Genomic DNA, 20,752 nt, shown 5'->3' on the forward strand with positions numbered 1-20,752 from the left:
TGGAGCCTAGAGGCGGGGCTGTCGCGCAGTGGTGACGTAGTGTTGCCGGCGCGGGCGGGTGACGCGGCGGGGCCCGTTGTCTGTGTGTGTGGGGCTGAGGGGCCCCGGGGGCGGTGGGGGCTCCCGGCGGGGGCGGCGGTGGGTCGGAAGGGCCTGGACATGGCGTTGAGGGGCCGCCCCGCGGGAAGATGAATAAGGGCTGGCTGGAGCTGGAGAGCGACCCGGGTGAGGAGAGGGCAGGGCGGGCCTCTGGGGTTGGGGAGGTCGGAGGGGGTCGGGACACGGCTGCCTGACCACCACCCCATCCTCTTGTCGCCCTACCCAGGCCTCTTCACCCTCCTGGTGGAAGATTTCGGTAAGTGCCTCTCCCGCCCGCGCTACCCGTGATGTGGGGGCCCATCCCTGTGCCCTCGCCGCAGGGCCAGGGGCTGCCCTTCCCTACCGTTTTCCTTTTCCTGATTGCAGGAGTCAAAGGGGTGCAAGTGGAGGAGATCTATGACCTTCAAAGCAAATGTCAGGGGTGAGTGGCTGGACCGGTCCTTTCACCCAAAGGGCCGGGGACAGGCGGGAACAGTTCGCCTCAAGGGAGGCAGTGTCAGGAAATTCAAATTGTAAAATATAACCTACGGAAACTCCCTTCTCCTTGGATGCTCCCCTAATCAAGCTATTTGTTTTCTGTCTCCCCTCAGTGCTTCCCTTTAGGTAGTAGCCCTTCCCCCATCCTTAACCATCCTTGGGGTAACGTTCAGCTGCCTTTTCTGTTCTTGCAACAGGAAGTCCCTTGCAGCAGGAATCCCCAGGTCATACAGTGCCTTTTGTGCAACTGTGTAATTCATTAATAAGTTCTTATTTGAACTGTGGCTGTAATTTCTACACAAAGATCTTCCTGTATTGATTGATTCATGTAACAAGGTCCTTCCTAGGTGCCCAAACTCAGGGTCTTGTCCTGTTGATGCTACAGAATAGAGGTAAATAGAGAGACTACTATAGGGACTGAATCATTTTCTGGAAAAGAAGATACTAGTGTGGGTGGCTTTATTGGGGCTTTGCCTTGGGGCCCACATTTGAAAATTAGTGCTTAAATTCCTCATCAGACATAGTATTTGTTCTTGACTCACTTTGTGTTCTGACCTTGTTTCTGGCCTCTTGGTTCCAGCTTTTCTACTCAAAACCATAGATTTCATAAGGAGACTGGGAGGATTCTTGGAGCATCACAGTCAGAGCTTATGTTTGACTGTACTTGTGGCAGGCCTCTGGAATGTGAGAGTTCAGGGCCATGTTAGATATAGTATCGGGAAGAAGCCAAGGGAGAGATGGGTTCATGACAGGAGCACTCAAGTTTTGACACGGTGCAAAGGATTAGGGGAAAAAAGAGGGAAATGCTGATTTCCTTCTGCTCTTTACTCCCCCAGCCCTGTATATGGATTCATCTTCCTGTTCAAATGGATCGAAGAGCGCAGGTCCCGTCGCAAGGTCTCCACCTTGGTGGATGATACGTCCGTGATTGATGATGATATTGTGAATAACATGTTCTTTGCCCATCAGGTCTGCTGGACTGTGCTTGTTTGGAGGGTGGGATGCTGCCATTTTTTTTTTTTTTTTTAACTTGGAAAAGGGAAGTAGGAAAGGCAGGAGGAGGAGATAGTCAGATTCCAAGGGTTGTGGCTATAGAACCCCCTTGGCAAAAGAATCCAGCTTTTATTCATTAAAGGGAATATTTTTAGAGTAGGATAGTATCTCAGTCCATTCTCCATGTTTCCAGACACTTGGGGGATATTGAGTTAGTGCATGTTAAATGAACAAATGTTGGGTAAAGATGAGGGGAATTGATAAGCATTGTAGTTAAGATATGACTTCCTGTCTTACCCCCTCTTCCCAATGAATATGGTTTGGGGGAGCTTGGAGTGAAGGGTGCTATGTATGAATATTCTTGGTTTCACAGCTGATCCCCAACTCTTGTGCCACTCATGCCTTGCTGAGTGTGCTCCTCAACTGCAGCAACGTGGACCTTGGGCCCACCCTGAGTCGCATGAAGGATTTCACCAAAGGCTTCAGCCCTGAGGTAGGCTGCAGTGCCTTGTATCTGGCCCATTGCTGGCTAGGCAGATTTGATCATCAGGGCCATTAATATTGCTACCACTTGGTATATGTGGTACTAGTTAGCTATTTGTTAGCTATTTCTTTTTCAGATAGTTGTTGATATTATATTTGACTTGCAACTAATTGTGTAAGGCAGTTGGTTTGTTTTTTTGTAGTACTAGGATTTGAACCCCAAACCTTAGGACCCTCAGGTGTTTGGGGCCTAGTGACAGGGGGTGGGATAGATACTGAGAATATCTAACTCTAGCCAGGATTTCACCCTGCACTGCATTGCCTGACCAACTCATGACTCCCTGACTCAATCACACTTCTCTATATTCCTTTTCATCCTACCACTGAGTTATATTCCCAGCCCGATTTTTTTTTTTTTTATATATATAAATGACACCATGCCAAAACCTTCTCTTTTGGTACTTTTGTTCTCCAGTATCTTCTGATTACTGTGCAAGGCCAGTATACCCATTTCTTTGGGGAACCCAGAACTCTCCACTATCCCTTTAGGAAAGTTCATCTATGTTGCTTCAGATTCTGGACTGTCTCTGGAGCTTTGCCCCTACCCAGGACTCCATTTGAAAAGCTATTCTGATGTGGCCTTATTTTATCCCTCCTAGAGCAAAGGATATGCAATTGGCAATGCCCCAGAATTGGCCAAGGCACATAATAGCCATGCCAGGTATGTGGGAGCTATGGTAGCTTATGTAGGGTGAAGGTGGGAGAGAGTGTCTTCTGTTAGGGCCCTGACACTTTGTCCTTCTCCAGGCCTGAGCCACGTCACCTCCCTGAGAAGCAGAATGGCCTTAGTGCAGTGCGTACCATGGAGGCGTTCCACTTTGTCAGCTATGTGCCTATCACAGGCCGGCTCTTTGAGCTGGATGGGCTGAAGGTCTACCCCATTGATCATGGTAGGCACCCTCATCTAGGGGCCTGTTGAATCTCTGTTTACTTCCTGGGTATCTGGGGCTTAGGACCCTCAGGTGCTTGGGGTCAAGTGGCAGGGGGTGGGGTAGATACTGAGAATATCTAATTCTAGCCAAGATTTCACCCTGCACTGCATTGCCTGACCAGCTCATGACTCCCTGACTCAATCACACTTCTCTATCTTCCTTTCCATCCTTGACCTGCCCAAACTCAGGATTTCCCACCTGCTGATTCCTCGTCTTGGTCTCCCTAGGGCCCTGGGGAGAGGATGAGGAATGGACAGACAAGGCCCGGAGGGTCATCATGGAGCGTATTGGCCTCGCCACTGCAGGGTAAGGATCCCGGAGCCTGATGTGCTATATACTTCTGGAACTGTACCCTCTTTGAGATTGTAAATCTCAAGGTCATGCAGTAATCTGGCAAGAACAACTTTAGATTCTGGGATTCCAACTTCTAGTCTTGTTTCTTGCTTGTGGCTCACTCTAGGATGGGCTGGGGGAGAAGCAGGCCTTGGCAGAGCCCTGTTTGGTCCAGATGTGCTGGCTCACTTCCTGATAGGACCTGATAAGTCATTGGAGGATACCAACTCAGGTGTCTGGGGTGCATGGTCAGCCACTGCCCACCTGTTGGGGTTGGGCCTATACCTATGGCTGCAGGTGTGACTGCAGGGAGCCCTGCCAGGATATCTGCCTCAACCTGATGGCGGAGCTGGGGTGGGAGCTGCTCTCACAGCTACGGCTGTGACTGCAGGGAGCCCTACCACGACATCCGCTTCAACCTGATGGCAGTGGTGCCCGACCGCAGGATCAAGTATGAGGCCAGGCTGCATGTGCTGAAGGTGAACCGTCAGACAGTACTGGAGGCCTTGCAGCAGGTAGATGCCCCTCTTCTCTGGCCCTGACCCAGCCCAACTTAACTCTCCTTGCCTTTGGTGCAGTGCAAGATCTGTCTCTGATTCCCAAATCACACCCTATTGTGAATCTGGGCTTGAGCTAACCACTCCTTTCCTTTGCTTTCTTTGTGGAACTTGGGAGGGAAGGGATAATGGCTTCTTATAGGAGGTTGTGGTTTGGCTTTTATTTTCCTGTGAATGGGTAGAACCAAGGCCATTGTGCTCTCTCAGCTTTTAGCTATCTAGGGTAGAGGCTTGGCTCTGCCCTCCTCTGAGCCTTGGATTCTGTTTTCAGTTGATTAGAGTAACTCAGCCAGAGTTGATTCAGACCCACAAATCTCAAGAGTCACAGCTTCCTGAAGAATCCAAGCCAGCCAGCAGCAAGTCCCCCCTCGTGCTGGAGGCAGGCAGGGCCCCAGCAGTCTCTGAGGGCATCCACACAGGTACTGGGTGGGGAGTGTTTTGGGGCTTCTTTCCTGAGAAGAAGAGTCATCCCTAATAACTTGACCTGAGAGGCCCATACATACCAAGTCTTTCTCTGTAGAAGTACTTAAGCAATTGGCAATGCAGAGTCTTCTACCAGAGGCCTGAAGGCCCAATGCCTGAAGCTCTTTTCACTCAGAACATAGGAGGAGAGTAGTCCTTCCCTAACAGTTATCTGTAAAGGGCTGCCATTACCCCAGGCCCCTGTACCCTCTATAAAGTACCCTTCCTTTCTTCTTTTCTCTAGAGGCCTCTTCTTCTTGCCTCCCTCTTTTTTCCATCTCCTCCTTCTCTCAGTCTTGCTGTGGGACCATGATTTAGAGCTTGCTGACTCCTATTCTCCTCTGGGAAGGGAGAAGAGCAGTGCTATGTTACAAGATTGGGGTGACTGTGGGCTTTTCTTGAGGATCTGACTGAAGGTCCTGCCTATACTCCTTGCCCTGTCTCAGACGGTGCAGAGGAGGTGGCTGGTTCATGCCCACAAGCTCCGACCCACAGTCCTCCCAGCAAACCCAAGCTGGTGGTGAAGCCTCCAGGGAGCAGCCTCAATGGGGTTCCCCCCAACCCCACCCCCATTGTCCAGCGGCTGCCAGCCTTTCTAGACAATCACAACTATGCCAAGTCCCCCATGCAGGTAAGCTGGGTACACCCTTGCAGGATTTCATCCAGGAATCTCTGAGAGGCCATGGTGGTTTCTTGGTGTTTGCCCTCTCCTGGGCCTGGATTGCCAGGTTCCTTGGGGCTTAGGGAGGCAGGGAGAGCTCCTTTAATCTTTAAATCCAGTTACATGGCTGTGGCACTAAACATTTAGGGCATGCTCCTTGATACATCTGTGTGGGTTGGGTTCTGCTGGTAGAATAAAAGCATGTAAGGGCACTCTAGAAGCCTCTGTAGGCCTCTGTGCAGTCAGTGGATGGCAGCCAAGGAGCACACCTGGAGGGGCTCAGTGGACTTGGCCTGCAGAGCTATGTTGCTTTTCTTCCCTGTGAGTATACTATGCCCACCATAGGTGAACAGCCCCTGCTCATGAGTGCCCTGGTCTCTGCTCCAGGAGGAAGAGGACCTGGCAGCAGGTGTGGGCCGCAGTCGAGTTCCAGTTCGCCCTCCCCAGCAGTACTCTGATGATGAGGATGACTATGAGGATGATGAGGAGGAGGATGTGCAGAACACCAACTCTGCCATCAGGTCAGCCCTAGCTCTGTAAAGCTCACCGACTCTAGGCGCCTTGGAGCCTGTTCTGAATATTCTAGCCCATGTCTGGGAACGCCTTGATTCAGCATATAACATTGAGAACCTACAGAATGCAAGGCTCTGGGAGAAGCTGGTCTGAAAGGGCTGACTAGGTTCCAAGAAGTTTTTGGTGGGCTTGAGGGAGAGCTGAACACAGGCATATATCAAAGCAGGTTCTGTTGGCATGGTCTTTCTGCTGGGCCTTGAAGGATTGGTTAAGGCAGGAGAAGAGGTTGGAGGGATATAGGAAATGGGGAGAGGAAGATATGGCATAGCAAAAGGATAGAAGTGAGGTAACTAGAATAGCGGAGGTGTCCAGTGAGGACACCTAGCTGCAGCTCACAGAGCCTAGGGTGCCATGCTTGGGGGCAGGGTCAGGCTGTTTGGAACAAATGTGAGTCACTTCAGGGTTGGCCCTTGGGAGACAGGGTGTGTTCAAGCCATGTTGGGTTTAGTCACTGGCCCACTCCCTTTGCTCACCTCTTCTTTGGGTCCACAGATACAAGCGGAAAGGGACAGGGAAGCCAGGGTCATTGAGCAATTCTGCGGATGGGCAGCTATCGGTGCTGCAGCCCAACACCATCAATGTCTTAGCTGAGAAGCTCAAAGAGTCCCAGAAAGACCTCTCAATTCCTCTGTCCATCAAGACTAGCAGCGGGGCTGGGAGTCCAGCCGTGGCAGTGCCCACACACTCGCAGCCCTCACCTACACCCAGCAATGAGAGCACGGACACAGCCTCTGAGATCGGTAGTGCTTTCAACTCACCTCTGCGCTCGCCCATTCGCTCAGCCAACCCGACACGGCCCTCTAGCCCTGTCACTTCCCACATCTCCAAGGTGCTTTTTGGGGAGGATGACAGTTTGCTGCGTGTTGACTGCATACGCTACAACCGAGCTGTCCGTGACCTGGGTCCTGTCATCAGCACGGGCCTGCTGCACCTTGCTGAGGATGGTGTGCTGAGTCCCTTGGCACTGACAGGTGGGCCTTGGGCTGACTCACTGCTACTTGGTGCAGCCAGGAGGGAAGTAGGAGGTAGCCAGGTGACCATGAAGTATCCTGTACTCTGACACATCTTATGCCTTCTTCCCAGAGAGTGGGAAGGGTTCCTCACCCTCTGTCAGACCAAGCCAAGGCAACCAGGGGTCCAGCAGCCCAGAGGAGAAGGAGGTGGTGGAAGCCACGGACAGCAGAGAGAAGACTGGGCTGGTCAGACCCGGCGAGCCCTTAAGTGGGGAGAAGTACTCACCCAAGGTGAGCCTCCCTTTGTAATTTTCCTTTACAGTCCTGGCAGAGGGAAAGGCATAGGCCTGAGTGGTGGGTTCTTGATTGGAGTTTTGGTGTGAAAGTTGGGGTCTGGAGCCAGGTGCTGGGAAGTCTTATTGGGTTGGGGAGTCAGGCCCCATGCATTCTGCTTGCTCACCTCAGCCTTTAGCTGCCTCCCGGTGAGCTTTGATGCTGGCCAGTCCCCCTCAGGTGCTCTGGTGGGTTTTGGCAGGAGCTACTAGCACTGCTCAAATGTGTGGAGGCTGAGATCGCAAACTACGAGGCTTGTCTCAAGGAGGAGGTAGAGAAGAGAAAGAAGTTCAAGGTGGGTAATGTCTCTACTGTCTGGTCCTCTGCCCCTCCTGAGGGCAGCTGCTCTGAGGAGATGATTTGTGATGCCCTGACCCTTCTTTATTGCAGATTGATGACCAGAGAAGGACCCACAACTATGATGAATTCATTTGTACCTTCATCTCCATGCTGGCTCAGGAAGGTGAGGGGGCTTACTTCTATGTCTTAATTGGCACACCCTTCTGAGATTCATATCTCTCAGATCCTCCTCCCTTAGAACTCTTGAGTAGACTGTGAGGCACAGAGATGTACCTGATGCTGTGGCTGGTTGCACAGCAACTGTGCAACCAGCCACCCGCTCAAGAGTCTCTGCCTTCCACAGGCATGCTGGCCAATCTGGTGGAGCAGAACATCTCAGTACGGCGGCGCCAAGGGGTCAGCATTGGCCGGCTTCACAAGCAGCGGAAGCCTGATAGGCGGAAACGCTCTCGCCCCTATAAAGCCAAGCGCCAGTGAGGACTACGGCTCTGACTCTGCAGCCTGCTCTTGCCGTGAGGCCCTCACCAGGGCCCCTCCCTGCCTCACTCCCCGTTTCCCAGTATTACTGAATAGTTCTAGCCAGAGAGCCCAGGCCTTGGGAGTGGGAGCCAGTCCATGTTATCTGTATCACATCCTAGGGCCTGGCAGTGGGCAGTCAGCCCCATAATGCTCAGGAAGCAGCAGCTGGAGTTGGGTCACAGTAAGGTGCTGTGGCTTCCTCCACAGCTGGCTGTGGAGCAGCAGGACCTGGCCCTTCTGCCTGGGTAGCAGAATATATATTTTACCTATCAGAGACGTCTATTTTTCTGGGCCCCAACCCATCTTGCCACTGTATTAACATAGCCACCTTCATGACTCTGCTTTCTCTCTTAGCAGCTGTCATCCTTGTAGGCCCAGGTCCCTGCATCACACCAGGGTCACAACTGTAGGGTACCAGCTGGCATTGGATCCTGCTGCCCCAGCTACCCGCCTGTCCCTGTGGTGAGGAAGCCAGGCCCACTCTCTTCATTCCTCCTGGGAGAATGCCAAACTCAGGGATGCGGCTGTTGATGAAATGGCAGTTGCTGGGGTCCAGTGACTTGAGCAGAGAGAGAAGTGTTTGAACTCTTTGGTGGCCTATAAACTGTCCTAGTTCTAGCTGGGCTTGTTGAGACTATTGTCCACAGCAAGGCTCTGGGGCTCTTTGCCTTCAGTGTTGTGGCCCTGACTATGGGCCTACCTTGGATTCCTGGTCTCTGTCCCTGGAGCCTGGGGCTCAGAGGAGCCTCTGCCCAGCCCCTCAGTATTACCATATCTCCCTCCTTTTAGGGACAGCAGAGATTGGGCTGCTTGCAGGAGCTGGTGCCTCTCAGCTCTCACTGCTGCACCCGCTTCCTCGGCCTCTGCCAGGCACTCAGGGTGGGGGATGGCAGGATCAAGACAAATCAGTTGGAGTCCCTGTGTTCCCAGAGGGCTTGATGCCAGAGGGTAATGGGCTCAGCACTGCCTCTGGAGCTCAGGCCCCAAACAGCCCTGTGGCCTCCGCCACATGGCTTTGAAGGTGATCCAAACAGGTCCCTTATCTGTACATAATGACTGGGGGGGCTGGCAAGTGTGGCAGCTGCCTCTCTGGGCTGAGCATGGCCTGTCCCTTCTGGCTCCTGTAAATACTGGATCAGTGAATGAATAAAACTGCTACGAAATGATTCCTCTTGTGGTTGCTGGCCTGAGGTATGTCTATAGGCTGGGCCATGGTAGGCATGAGTGATCTACTGGACTTTCTGGGCCCAAGGCCTTGTGACCAGAGGGGTAAAGTGAAGTATGCATTGGAACCTCTGGTTCAGAGATCTTTGGGATGCTAGGCCTGGGATGTAGGACCTGAGCTGAGGGGGACTTCAGATGGCCTCTGAGACAGCTGTACTGAGGACAGAGGACTTGATTGTCACCAGATCTGGTGACTTTGTGACCTGGGGATGTAGGGGACTCTGGGTTGAGGAGGCAGGGCTGCCTCTAGTTCTGCCTGATGTGATTCTCCCTGGAAGGGCCCTGGGACCTGGAAGGGTATATATCTCCCTTTGTGGCATCTGGACAGGTACAGCAGGCCAAAGCTGCCTCTGCCACTCTCTGCTGAGGCTGCTGCAGCCCCTCACCCCCACACTAGCAGTGGAGCCTACAGAGGGAGCCTCATTCAAGCAGCCAAGACAAGCTGGACTGACTGAAAAATGTGACTTTAATGGCTCTGGCCCTTCTGGCCAAGTTTAGTAGTCCAGGGCACAAAGGAGAGCCACACCGCGCTTTATCCAGTGTCGCTGAGGTTGGTCACTGGGGATCTCCACAGCAATGACATAGTTGGTGGAGTGGCCTGTGGTTGATAGTGTTCCTGGAGCAGGCAAGAGAGGGGGAGGGTTAGGTCATGCCTTGTCACTACTGGAGCAGGGATAAGGCAAGATCAAGGGCAATGTGTGGCATATTGAGTTGGGGAGAGGGAGGAAGGGGTCCTGGCCCAAGAGGAAGCCTGCCTGAGGAGTGGGTCTGGCTAAGGATCAGGCCTGCACTGAGGATTGAAGATGGAGATAGAGGAGAGTTGATGCTCTATTGCTCATTCCCTTATAGAACCAGCCCAGGCTCATTCCTGTCCTGGGTCTTGATTATTCCTGTGAACTCTCTGTGGTGTTCTAAAGCTTGTAGGCTCCAGGTCCCAAAGGGGATCTGCAAGGGAGGTGAACAGGCAATGAGTTAAGCCCCTTAACCTGCTGCTGGCCTGGCTCTGCACTGGCCCAAACATTGGCCAGCCTTTCTGTTCAGGTAACTTGGGTCAGTTTAACTGCCTTGGGCTGGGTAGGACTGGGTCAGTCCTACTTGTAGTGTAGGATTCATTCCCTGGGCCTCATACCAGCACGAGTCAGCGTCTTGTAGATTGGGCACAGGTAAAAGTCCTGGTTCTGGACCTTGCGGTTGGGTGTTGGCAAGAGCCAGATTACAGCCATCTCTGTGTATAGCTCCTTGGGCCGAGACTCAGTTAGCTGGAAATCCAGTGGGTCCCAGCGGGCCCCTTCCAGGAACAATCCATGGATATAACACCCCAGTTGGGGCCTTTCCTTGAGCTCTGATGGTGACAGGTCCATCACCTGTGACGGGCACACACAGATATCCACAACTTATCAACACTCAGAATTAGGTTTAGGGTTTTTGGTCAGGAGGCACAAACTCCCTTCTGAGAGCTCTGCCTGCCTGCCTGTCCTTGCTGTTGTAGCCAGTGGTCTGCATTCTGCACCCTGCCCCTGTGAATTTTCTTAGGGTGCATGGTCTCTCCTGGCCTGGGTCTTCCCACTTTCCTGCTCAGGGTTGCCCTAACTGCCAAGCAACTATGGCCTCAGTGACCCTCCTACCTAAGCTGTACCCCAGCTTGTTATCTGACCTGGCTCTGACTGTCCCCTGACCTTGAAATCGAAGGAAATAGTGTCAATGGAGATGACGAACTTGCGGGCAAAGTTCTGCAGAGTGCCTGTAAGGAAGGCCTGGGGAAAGAAGAAGCCACTGATCCAGAAGACAGCTGGGATGCCACCTTGGATCCAGGACTTCAGGAAGTCCAGGCGCTGTAACAGGTCCATGACCCATGAGGCCAGTGGCTTGAGTGATGGATAGGCTTTGGCATTCCAGAACTCAGGCACACTGTTGTTGTACAGGCTGGCAGCCATCAGCTCCAGTTGTGAGGACATTACCACCAGCCCTTTGAGTGCCTTGAGTAGGTCTTGTAGTGTCTGTGTGATCACCTGCAGCAGCCGGTTGTACCTATGGGGCCAGAAGCAAGGAAGTGGGCTGTGGGCTAGGGTCCCTAATTCAGGGCCAGACACAGAAAAGTAACGGCAGAACATAGAGACAAGAGTACAGAGCTGGATCAGGTGGCCTAGGAACAAATCCTAGCTCTGGCCCTTAGCAAAGTATGACCTGGGATAGTCACTTGTCACTTAACCCTTTCAGAGCCTCAGTTTACGTTGAGAGCCACAGTTTAGTCGGAATGACGCCTGGCATTTTTGCCAGAGGGAATGGTTGAAAGGTGACCCTGCTCCGGAATTAGGGCGGATCCTGCTGCCTTGAGGGGGGGGGGCCCACTTTGGAGTTCCCGTTGAGTTCTCGCTGGGTTCTGAGAGAATTGGTGTGCAGAACCCGGTGGAGGGAGTGTGTTCTCGGGAAGTGTGTGTAGCGTGCCGGTGAGAGTTCGGGAATAAAGAGTTGCTGTTTGAACCTTCAAGGCTTTTTGGCGGCTCGGTTATTTGTGCCCAGCCAGACTGCAGCAAGTTTACTCATCTATAACATGGGAATAAAAAACAATTGGCTGAGTTAGAGGATAGATGTATAGCACTGGTGTGGCACTGAGCCCATACGGACTCCTGTTGTCATTTCTCTATAACACAGTAGCCACTGACTCAGAGCTGAGGGTGGGGCAGGAAGAATTACCTAATGACCTCTTGTACTAGCACTGTGTTCATTGATTCTTCATATAGCACAGGATATTTGGCTACCACTGATTGCAGGTTGATTGGATCAGGCACCTGGAGCAGAATGTTCTTGGCCGTATCTTCTACTATCTGCAAGGGCAAAGAGACACTAAGGGACAGGGCTGGCCTCCTTTAACTCCTGCAAGATTCCACATGCAGAATCACCCTCACAGGGGACAGGAAGGATGGTGGAGCCCAATGTTGTCCCTCCCCAAAGCCAACACCCACCTCTTCCCGGCCCTGGCCGCCGACAGAGGACGATTTGGGCTGTAGCTGGATGATGGAGCCCAGCAGGGCAAAAGTCTCATTCTGGGCAAAGGTGATATTGGCATTGTCATGCAGGCCAAAAATCTCGGGCATATCGTTGAGTGGGAGGCTCTTGATATAGTTCAGGTAGCCCTAGGAGGCAGGAGGGCTGAACTGAATGCCCTGCCTTGCTCTATCCCAGCTTTCAGAGTCATCCTCCGTAGGAGCACATCCTAATTGTCATGACTCTCACTTATCACCCCTGGTAGCAACCATATGCATCTCCCTGTTATTCTTGGGACTGCATGGCCGTTGTGTGGTATGACCCTTGCTTTCCTCCCAGCCTGCCTCACTGCCATAGAGCTTCCTGATCTTCATTCAGCTGCTCAAACCCAAATGCTCCCTCCTGCATTGGTGCCCACCCAACCCAGCCTTGGCTCATGACTTCTGTCCACTCATCTCAGTAGAGGTATCATGTCCTCAGGGAGCCTTTCCTGACTGCATAGCATGACTCTGTTACCATCTTGGAGGAGCTGCCCCAACTTGCTCTGAGTAATCACACACAGAGTGGCTCAAGTGGGGTCCATCTCTCCCCAGAACCTGCTTTTCAGTGGGTGGGGACTGACTCTGCCTCCCTTACCCTGAGATGGTTTCAACAGTGAAAATGAGCCCCTGGATGGCCCTGCCTCCTTTCACCCAGCACTGAGGTGTTCATGATACCCCAGAAATCCAGCCTGGCAAGCCCCCTCCTGCTCAATCTTTGCAGGTGGCCTCACATTGAGGTCATAGGTGGGTTGGATCTGGTGGTAGATGCCCGAGTTACTGTAGACATGATCAGGGGAGAGTACGGCAGGCTTGTAGTAGTCCTCCAGGATATTCATGACACAGCGGCGGTCCCAGTCGTCTGTGACGCGACCCCCATAATTGATCTCCCCTGCCGTGTACTTGAGAACCTGTGGGGTGGGTTGGTGAGGACCCCACACAAGTGCCTGGCCCCTGTTCCCAACCTGTTCCTGGCCCACCTTGTAGGGGATGTCCTCATACTCGTCTAGGAACATCTTGAGCTGACTGATGCAGATGCGCAGGTCTCCATCTGTGAACTCGTAGGGGATGTTGAAACCCAGAGGCCCAAACTTACGACGCTCCAATGCATTCCCATGGAATAGGCACAGAGACAGCAGCAGGGACTTGAACTCCATCACCTGTGGGAGTTGGGTAGGGGTGGGGTGGGGTGCATGAGGCAAAGAGATGGGGGCAGGGCCGGCAGACAGACACGCACAGAGCATGTCTCACCTTGCGACAGGAATTGAGGAAGTCATCCGTGAGGCTGCTGTAGGACTTCAGCAGGTTGGCCTTGACACCACGTGGTGGCTCAATAGTCATTTTGGAGCCATTCTGCAGGATGGACACTGGGAACTTGTTGCTGGGCAGGCTGGTGAGCCATAGGCGGAAGTCCCGGTGCACCTGAGAGGCATGGCTCCTCGTGAACACTGAGACCCAACACCAAGCTCCCTTCTACCCAAGGGGCTCTGAGCTCACCTTCCACCTGACTCCATCTGTGGAGCAGGCCAGGAAAGGTTGCATTGACAGCTAGTTAAGAATATGAGCTTTTGCAAGTCCTAGGGTCACCCTATCTGTGCTGGGTAACCCTGGGTAAGTCACCAGGCTATGATACCCAATAACTTGGTTAATTTAGTCAATGCATGGTGCCTATGACAGTTATTGAGCACTTGCTATGTGCCCTGGGCTGGATTGAGTGTGCAGGATAATCTCATTTAAGCCTTATCAGTACTTGATGGGTAGATTATTAGTCCCTTCAGCAAGTCTATAACAGGCAGCATGGCATACCTTGTCAGGGTTGATGTGCTCGATGAGGCGCTCCAAAGCTGGCATCCAGCTTGGCGCCAGGTGGCAGTTCTGGAAGAAGACCCACTTGCCCCTCTCTATGGAGCTGCGCATCATGGCTTCTGCCCGAGGGCCCTGTGAGGGGCAGAAGCACTGAGTGGTGGGGGAAAGCTGCCCCCCCCCCCGGCCACTCTCCTTCTCCCTGCCTAGTCCTCACCTGCCCCTGGCCCAAGGAGATGGCAGAAAGCTTCTTAGAGAACTTCATCTCTTCAGCAAACTTGTAGAGGTCAGCAGCAGGGTCTGTGCCAGGTGACAGTACAAAGATGAGAGGTGTGGTGGAGTTGGACTCTTTGAACACCAATGACAGGTTGGCCGTCTGCAATGACAGGGAGAGATCCTTGGACCACCTGGGGCTGATGAGAGACAGGGACCAGGACAAGGAAAGGGGGTTCCTGGGGTTCTTGGAGAGGTCCCAGACAGGCTTCCTGGTGGGATGTGGAACCTTCCAGATTCTTTGGGATGGAAAGGAGTCCTGACCTGGCCAAGTCTGCAAGGTAGTGTACTTAGGTGCAGTGAGGCCCTTGAGACCCAGGGTGCCAGCTCTGCCTGGGTACCAGCACTTGCCTGGGGTTCAATGAAGCGTGGTTCCAGGTTGGTGGCCACAAAGTCCTGCATGGCATTAGTAACCTTGTCCCCACGCAGGCAGCGGAGGACCAGCAGCTTCTGGAACTGGTCCAGGAATTGGTCCCAGATGCCAGGCAAGGGCTGCCTGCAATAGTGCCCACATCTTCCTGAAAACCAGCCTGTGGGAAGCCTCTGACCCCAGGATTCTCCCAGCTGGACAGCAGGGGAGAGTATGGTGTCCCAAGAGCACAGGGTTGAGGGGCACAGGAGAGAGGTGGTCACAGCTGCATAGCACCCTGATTAGTCCCTTGGAGAAGCTTCCTGGGCAGGTTCCAGAGGCCTCACCTCCTCCCTGTTCCCATCCTGCCATGCTCTGGAACCCAGCTCACCGGTGGGGCTCAAGGCTGTCAAAGATGGCTCGGAATTCTGAGAGGTGCTTTGTGAAATCGAAGGGGAAGGAAGAAAATGTGGGCAGGTTCGAGAGTGCCAAGATATCTCGCCAGGCCCGGTCTGACAGCCAGTCTGGTGCAGGGTTCTCAGTCATGCTCTGGATAGAGCCCCCAGACAGGAGGTAGCGCCATTCAGCCTGGCAGGGGACAGGGCATGTTGATGCCTAGGCTCTGTGGCTGGCTCCTTCCTGCCTCTGGGTCCCCAACCTAGAAAAACTGAGTCATCCTTCAGGATGTTCAGTCAAACAGGTCCAAGTTAGTGTCCCTGCTCTGCTGTTTTCCTGGTTATGTATTCTGTGGGACCTCTTGATCAAACAGTTGTGGGAGGCTCAGGACTATCTGTCCCTGGGGATGGTTTCTATGCTCACTGGCTCTAAGAAGGCCTGTGTTCACAACGTTGGTGGGCCATAATTTACCCAGGGTCTCCTGTTGTATTTAACCAAGGAACTGTGTTTTCTTAGGCCTCTATCCCTCAGCTCTTTCCGTGCTCCTGCACCCGACTTTCTCTTTCCATTGACCGGGTTCTCTCAAGCCCACAACAGGGCAGCCCCTTAGGCAGTCAGCCCACCAGGCCATCTCCCCGCTTCTGCACCTGGTTGATCTTGCCCTCATTCATCATGATGCGGACGCACAGTAGGAAAGCAAACATCAGCTTGTGCTTCTCAAAGAGGCTGCGGCAGACGTTACTGTAGAGGCTATAGGTCAGGTAGCGGTTGATGTTGCTGATGCGCTTCTTCAGGTTTTCTGCAGGGCAGAGAAGTGATAGCAGAGTGCAGGGAGAAGGGAGAGGAAGGAAGATCCCAGGATCCAACTCAGTCTAGCCAGTCTCCCATCAGCCACAGGAACTGTCTGGGCATCTCCTTGGGCAGCTGGTGTTTGCAATAAGGGTAGGGAGTAGTGAGTGTGTACGTAGGTACCGTGAGGCTGATGGGAAACATGTGTCCGTGAACCTAAGTGTGAGTTTATGTATGTATGTGCCCCACAATGGAAATGTATGGCACATGTGTTCTGTCTGTGTTGGGAATGGGGGGGGTCCATTGTGCCTGTGGTCCCAGGGTTACCTGCCCTCTCTGAGTTGGCAATGCCTGAGAGGAAGATATTGAGGAACCACTCGAGGGAGTACTGGTACATGGGGTCCACATTGGCCAGGTCGGACACACAGAAGAAGAGGATCTGGGTGCGGACTGCCACGGGTATGTATTCCATGCGTGTGAGGTCAATGTCCTTCTCTGTCTGCTCTGCAATCCTGACCTTGGCCTGGGGGTACAGTGGGAGGGGTGTCAAGCCTAGGTAGGCTGGCAAAGAACAAAAAATGGAGGTGGATGGGGAGTAGGCTCCAGGCCTGGGGCAGGTGGGGAGGGGCAGGTGGGTGGGCAGGCCAGGCACTTGCCCACCTGGATCTCAGCAGCCTTCATCTTGGAAGCCTCTAGCACTTTGATGAGCTCCATGTCATCCACAGGGTTGCCCTCAGAGGAGCTGAGCCGGTACAGGATCTGGTCTTCAATGTCCTTGAGCTCTTGACGCATCTTGGCATTACTAATAATCAGCTGGTTCTTGGCGTCCTCTAAGTCGGGTCGCTCCTCAGCCACTACCTGTCCCAGTAGCTGGTCCTCTAGGCCACTGCCAGGGGCAGGAGAAACCTTGTTTGTAATACCTGATGAGCCCCAGACAGCTAGTTTTGAGCCTGCTCACTTATCGACTTGTGCTCCCAGAACTCCAAGAGCCCAGTGTCCTTGTCAGTGTCAGCCTGGGAGGCCTGGCCTCTATCTCAGGCTGCAGGGGTGGTACAGAACCTGCCTTTAGAGCAAATGGTTCTCAGTGAGACCTCAGGTGGCAGCCTGGAATCACAGCAGGAGCTGACCAGTTCATGTTAGGGTCTCTGAACAATTCTTCCTCAGCAGGAGGGGGCTGTGGGTGATCAATATGGACAGACTGGCTTGAGAAGAGGTTCACTGTGGTCACCAAATGGAGGCCTTAGCACAGATGCTTCATAAGGTAGAAACTTTGACAAGTACGAAGGCCAAAAACTTTGGAATGCCAGAAGGACTTGGAAGAAGCTGGTGGGGCTCTAAAATGGGAAAAGACTCCCCTCACCCCTGCTGGCCAAGTCCCACCCTGGGGGTAGCCAAGGAGCAGCTGAGTAGGAGGAGGCAGAGCTGATGCTTGGAGATCCCCAGTGGGGGCTTACCTGGGTGACAGGGTGAAGTTGATGAGGGTGAGTTTAGTGGAGATCTCCGGCGTGTAGTGTGGGTTGGGCAGCTTGGTGGTGATGTACATCCTGAAGTCCTCATGATAGGGGATCACTGTGTCCCCCAGCTTCATCACTGTGTTCCCCTGTTGCTTGTACGTCTGTGGACAGGCAGGTGCATGGGGCCTGAGTTCATCAGCATGGCACCTCCTTGTCCAGGCCTATAGCCCGTGTGCATCCTCCCCCCACTTGTCCACCTGCTTGATCAGCACGGGCTCTAGGGCTGGGTCTAGTTCCTCGCCCACGTTCTCCAGAAGGCACGGCTTGCCAAAGCGGATGGCATTCTCCATGCTGCGCAAGAAGTCGCGGTCACTCAGCTTGAACACATCTAGCCCACTGTCTTTCTCCTGGAGGGAGGGGGCAGATTGGGACTGAGTTTGAGACTCAGCTGCCCCTCCATGTGCTCAGCCCAGCCAGGGTGGGATGGCAGTCTTGGTTGGCGGGCTTATACCATGTTCTTGATCCATTTGTTGGCCTGGCTCTGGGGGTCAATGAAGTGGGTCCAGCGCTGGGAGAACTGGTTGATGACCCCATTCTCCACTGATAAAGTGTCGTTTGGGAGGCCAGCAATCTGTGGGAGACCAGGTACCAGACTGAGCCAGGGCTGTCTTACAAGTAGGGTCACCTGGGGGCATTTCTGCTCCTAACCTCATGCTTTGGCTGTAGACTTCTTACTCCTTATTACAGCCCTCATATGTGTGGGGCAGGGGAAGCGTGGGCAAGGTCTCAGCCCCCAGGGTGCCTGTCTCTCCCCTGCTCCTGGGCTGGCTCCTGATGCCCTCTTCCACTGGGCCTCTCTGTCCTCATGTCTACGGAGTCCTTGATACCACCTTCACAAAGCCCACCCGTTGGCCATCCTGGCGATTGCCTCTGCCAAGAGCCTTTCTGTTCTCTCCTTTTGCCAACTAACCTTCTCCTTTAGACATGACTTCTTCTTTTTTTTTTTTTTACATATTTTTTTCTATTTGTTCTAATTAGTTATACTCCACAGTAGAATGCATTTTGATACATCAGACATAAATGGAATATAACTTTTCATTCATCTGGTTATACATAATGTAGAGTTACACAGGTCCTGTAATCATATATGCACATAGAGTGTCCGATTCATTTCACTATCCTTCCTACCCCCATACCCCTTCCCCTCTCTTCACTCCCCTCTGTCTAGTCCAAAATACCTCTATTGTCCACACCCCCTTGTGAATTAGCATCAGCATATCAGAGAAAACATTTGGCTTTTGGTTCTTTGGGATCAGCTTATTTCGCTTAGCATAATATTCTCCAGTTGCATTCATTTACCAGCAAATGCCATAATTTCATTCTTGTTTAAGGCTGAGTAATATTCCATTGAGATATGACTTCTTTCTAGAAAACTTTCTTAAACCTCCCCCTGGACACTGCTCCTCCACCCTATCCCAACTTTTTTTTTTGCACCTGGGATTGAACCCAGGGTGCTCAACCACTGAGCCACATCCCCAGCCCTTTTCTAAAATGTTTTATTAGAGATAGGCTCTTGCTAAGTTGCTTGGAGCCTCCGTAAGTTGCTGAAGCTGGTTTTGAACTCATGATCCTCCTGCCTTAGCCTCCCGAGTGGCTGGGATTACAGGTGTGTGCCACTGTGTCTGACCACTCTTCTACTCTTAAAAGTCCCCCTTAAGCCCTCTCCTCCCATTTAGCTATCATCTGTGTTGCACCGCCTAGTTTTCTCCTCTTTTCCTGTCCTCCACCCTTTTGCCTCCCCAAGGTTCTGGGGAGACACCTCTGAGCCAGATGCCAGAAAAGAGAGTGTGAACGAGTGAGACAGGAGGTTCCTGCCCTGCAGCCCCGTCAGGTCACTCCTGCCTCCTGGGGCCAGTACCTGCCATGAGCGGATCTTCACAGGGTTCCCCAGTGTCCCAATCAACGAGGGCTCAGAGGAGTGCGGGACTTTATGTTTTGTGAGCTGCTGGATCCACTGGTCATAGAGCGCTGTGCGGTACTGGCCCTGGAAGACGCCTGACTCAGGACCGCTGCACTAGACAGCCCTGGTACCCTCTTCACCTCCTGCTACACCACAGTTCTGCACCCAGGTCAGAGCTCGGATGTGGAGCCAGGGACTTGCTTCAGGCAACTTGGGGATTCCACAAACCTCATCCTTCATCTCTGAAACAGGTAACACTAACACCACCCACCTGTACAGGCAGCTGGGTGGACTAAATGGGACCCAGGAAGAAGCATTTAGGGCAGAGCCTGGCACACACAGTTGCGCCTATGTGAGCTCTCATGTTCCCACGAGGGCCAGCCCCACACGGTGGCTATTCTGTGCAGTGCTGTGTCCCCAGAACTTGGCTCAGAGGTCTAGCCCTGCAGGCTGCCCTCTGGGAGGTGAGACCTTAAGGGAGGGTCCTCTTTGGGAGGTGCGGCTGGTCAGAGGCAGAGCTGGAGGCTCCTTACTGTAAAGGGGCCCAGGTAGGCCACAAAGCCGGCAGCCGCTATCACATCACCAGAGATGTTGTCAAGCATGTTCTCCAGGTTCTCCACCGTCTCCTGCCAACGCACCCTCTCATCCGACAGTCCATTGATGAGCTGCAGAGGTAGCACCATGGGGAGGCTCTGGGGTGCTAGGATGGGGGCTGGGACTGGCCCTGCCCACTGCAGCTCCTGAGGTTGCTAAGACAACCCAGAACCCCCTGGCCCCTGTCGGGAGGCACACACCTTGTCAGCCCGATTCAGCCGCTGCTCACACTGATCACACTTCACTTCCAGCTCCTCCTTCTTGGCGATGCATTCTCGGTACTTTGCCTGCATGGTGGCGATACCCTCCTCCACCTCCCGCAGGCGCTGCTTGGCCTCTTCCAGGATCTTCTGTGTCACCTCCAGGTCATCCTGGGCCTCCCGCAGGGCTTGCTGCAGGCAGAGGATGCGGGGGTCAATTTGCCAGCAAGCACCTGGGGCGGTGGGTGAGGGGGAGCCAGTTCTGCACCCGCTGTACTTGCTCCTCACCCGCTTGGGCTCCACAGCCTTGGCCACAAAGTGGTACTTGTGCATCGCGCGTACCCACTGGCAGATAGAGGTACAGGCCTTGGACACCTTGGCAATGGCAGCTGGCTGGAACTCTTCATTGTCAATATATGGCTGGATGGCCTTGATCACCACATCCCCAATGTTGTCCTGGGATGGGAATCAAGACCTCAGAAAGCAGCTTGGTGGCAGGGGAGGGGCTCTGTCGGGACACGCAGATCCTGTTTCTATTTCCTATGCCCTGTGCAGTACAGTGCCCTTCTCTTTAAAGAGAAAACAGCCCAGAAAGGCTGAGCGAACAGAAAATGTCAGTGTTCCCAGAATTTCACGTGAATTCTTCAGAAGCCTTAAGGTCTGATCATATACAAGTCCCCATTTAAAAACAAAATGAAAGTTAAGCGTTCTTTCTTGAGGACAAGAGCGCCAGGAGGTGTGGAGAAGAGAGAGGGGTTCTGATGCCCAACCAGGTCCCAAGAGCTTCCCACACCCTGTGGCTCTTGTCCCACCTGGGGAGAGGTGACCCCTGGTAGTTCACAGTGCACCTAGGAAATTGCATTGCTAAGGAACTCCCAGAGGTTTGAGCTTGGGGCGGGTCCAGGGGAGCCTGAGCCCTGGTCCTGAGCACTCCTGGCTGGATGCTTCTTTC

General features: G+C 53.3%; 2 protein-coding genes across 5 annotated transcripts in view; one reads left to right on the top strand and one right to left on the bottom strand.

The window, feature by feature from the left end:
• The first annotated feature begins 59 nt into the window (after window positions 1-59).
• Bap1 (BRCA1 associated deubiquitinase 1) lies at window positions 60-8,901 on the top strand. Of its 4 annotated transcripts, none has more exons than XM_078038498.1 (17): window positions 61-225; window positions 326-355; window positions 466-520; window positions 1,413-1,545; window positions 1,943-2,062; window positions 2,712-2,773; window positions 2,860-3,002; window positions 3,272-3,350; window positions 3,823-3,892; window positions 4,206-4,353; window positions 4,843-5,027; window positions 5,445-5,578; window positions 6,123-6,601; window positions 6,714-6,874; window positions 7,119-7,211; window positions 7,307-7,379; window positions 7,560-8,901. In XM_078038498.1, the coding sequence occupies exons 1-17, from the start codon at window positions 189-191 to the stop codon at window positions 7,691-7,693; spliced, it is 2,136 nt and encodes a 711-aa protein (XP_077894624.1). In that variant the 5' UTR covers window positions 61-188; the 3' UTR covers window positions 7,694-8,901. The 4 variants fall into 4 exon arrangements, with proteins under 4 accessions (XP_077894625.1, XP_077894624.1, XP_005317230.1 ...); XM_005317173.5 differs by having other exon boundaries at window positions 62-225; window positions 3,769-3,892; XM_078038499.1 differs by lacking the exon at window positions 7,119-7,211 and having other exon boundaries at window positions 60-225; window positions 3,769-3,892.
• A 504-nt stretch (window positions 8,902-9,405) lies between these two features.
• The window catches only part of Dnah1 (dynein axonemal heavy chain 1), a 69,190-nt gene continuing 57,843 nt past the window's right edge, over window positions 9,406-20,752 (bottom strand). The window contains exons 57-78 of the mRNA XM_005317415.5: window positions 20,089-20,256; window positions 19,801-19,992; window positions 19,540-19,671; window positions 18,965-19,090; window positions 17,558-17,677; window positions 17,304-17,453; window positions 17,047-17,207; window positions 16,253-16,478; window positions 15,920-16,115; window positions 15,451-15,602; window positions 14,799-14,995; window positions 14,410-14,554; window positions 14,003-14,161; window positions 13,789-13,920; window positions 13,234-13,404; window positions 12,963-13,142; window positions 12,717-12,893; window positions 11,923-12,093; window positions 11,654-11,784; window positions 10,636-10,987; window positions 10,089-10,323; window positions 9,406-9,575 (exon numbers count right to left, since the gene is read on the bottom strand). Of these exons, the coding sequence (XP_005317472.2) occupies window positions 9,454-9,575; window positions 10,089-10,323; window positions 10,636-10,987; window positions 11,654-11,784; window positions 11,923-12,093; window positions 12,717-12,893; window positions 12,963-13,142; window positions 13,234-13,404; window positions 13,789-13,920; window positions 14,003-14,161; window positions 14,410-14,554; window positions 14,799-14,995; window positions 15,451-15,602; window positions 15,920-16,115; window positions 16,253-16,478; window positions 17,047-17,207; window positions 17,304-17,453; window positions 17,558-17,677; window positions 18,965-19,090; window positions 19,540-19,671; window positions 19,801-19,992; window positions 20,089-20,256 (3,795 nt within the window). The 3' untranslated portion in view covers window positions 9,406-9,453. The remainder of the gene's footprint in view (window positions 9,576-10,088; window positions 10,324-10,635; window positions 10,988-11,653; window positions 11,785-11,922; window positions 12,094-12,716; window positions 12,894-12,962; window positions 13,143-13,233; window positions 13,405-13,788; window positions 13,921-14,002; window positions 14,162-14,409; window positions 14,555-14,798; window positions 14,996-15,450; window positions 15,603-15,919; window positions 16,116-16,252; window positions 16,479-17,046; window positions 17,208-17,303; window positions 17,454-17,557; window positions 17,678-18,964; window positions 19,091-19,539; window positions 19,672-19,800; window positions 19,993-20,088; window positions 20,257-20,752) is intronic.

The sequence above is a fragment of the Ictidomys tridecemlineatus genome, chromosome 2 (genome assembly GCF_052094955.1).
Source record: "Ictidomys tridecemlineatus isolate mIctTri1 chromosome 2, mIctTri1.hap1, whole genome shotgun sequence".
Lineage (NCBI taxonomy): Eukaryota > Metazoa > Chordata > Mammalia > Rodentia > Sciuridae > Ictidomys > Ictidomys tridecemlineatus.

Coding starts and splice junctions, on each gene's coding strand:
- Bap1 (XM_005317173.5), top strand. CDS start 189: ATGAATAAGGGCTGGCTGGAGCTGGAGAGCGACCCGG. Junction 521..1,412: donor CTTCAAAGCAAATGTCAGGG/GTGAGTGGCTGG, acceptor TTACTCCCCCAG/CCCTGTATATGGATTCATCT. Junction 2,063..2,711: donor CCAAAGGCTTCAGCCCTGAG/GTAGGCTGCAGT, acceptor TATCCCTCCTAG/AGCAAAGGATATGCAATTGG.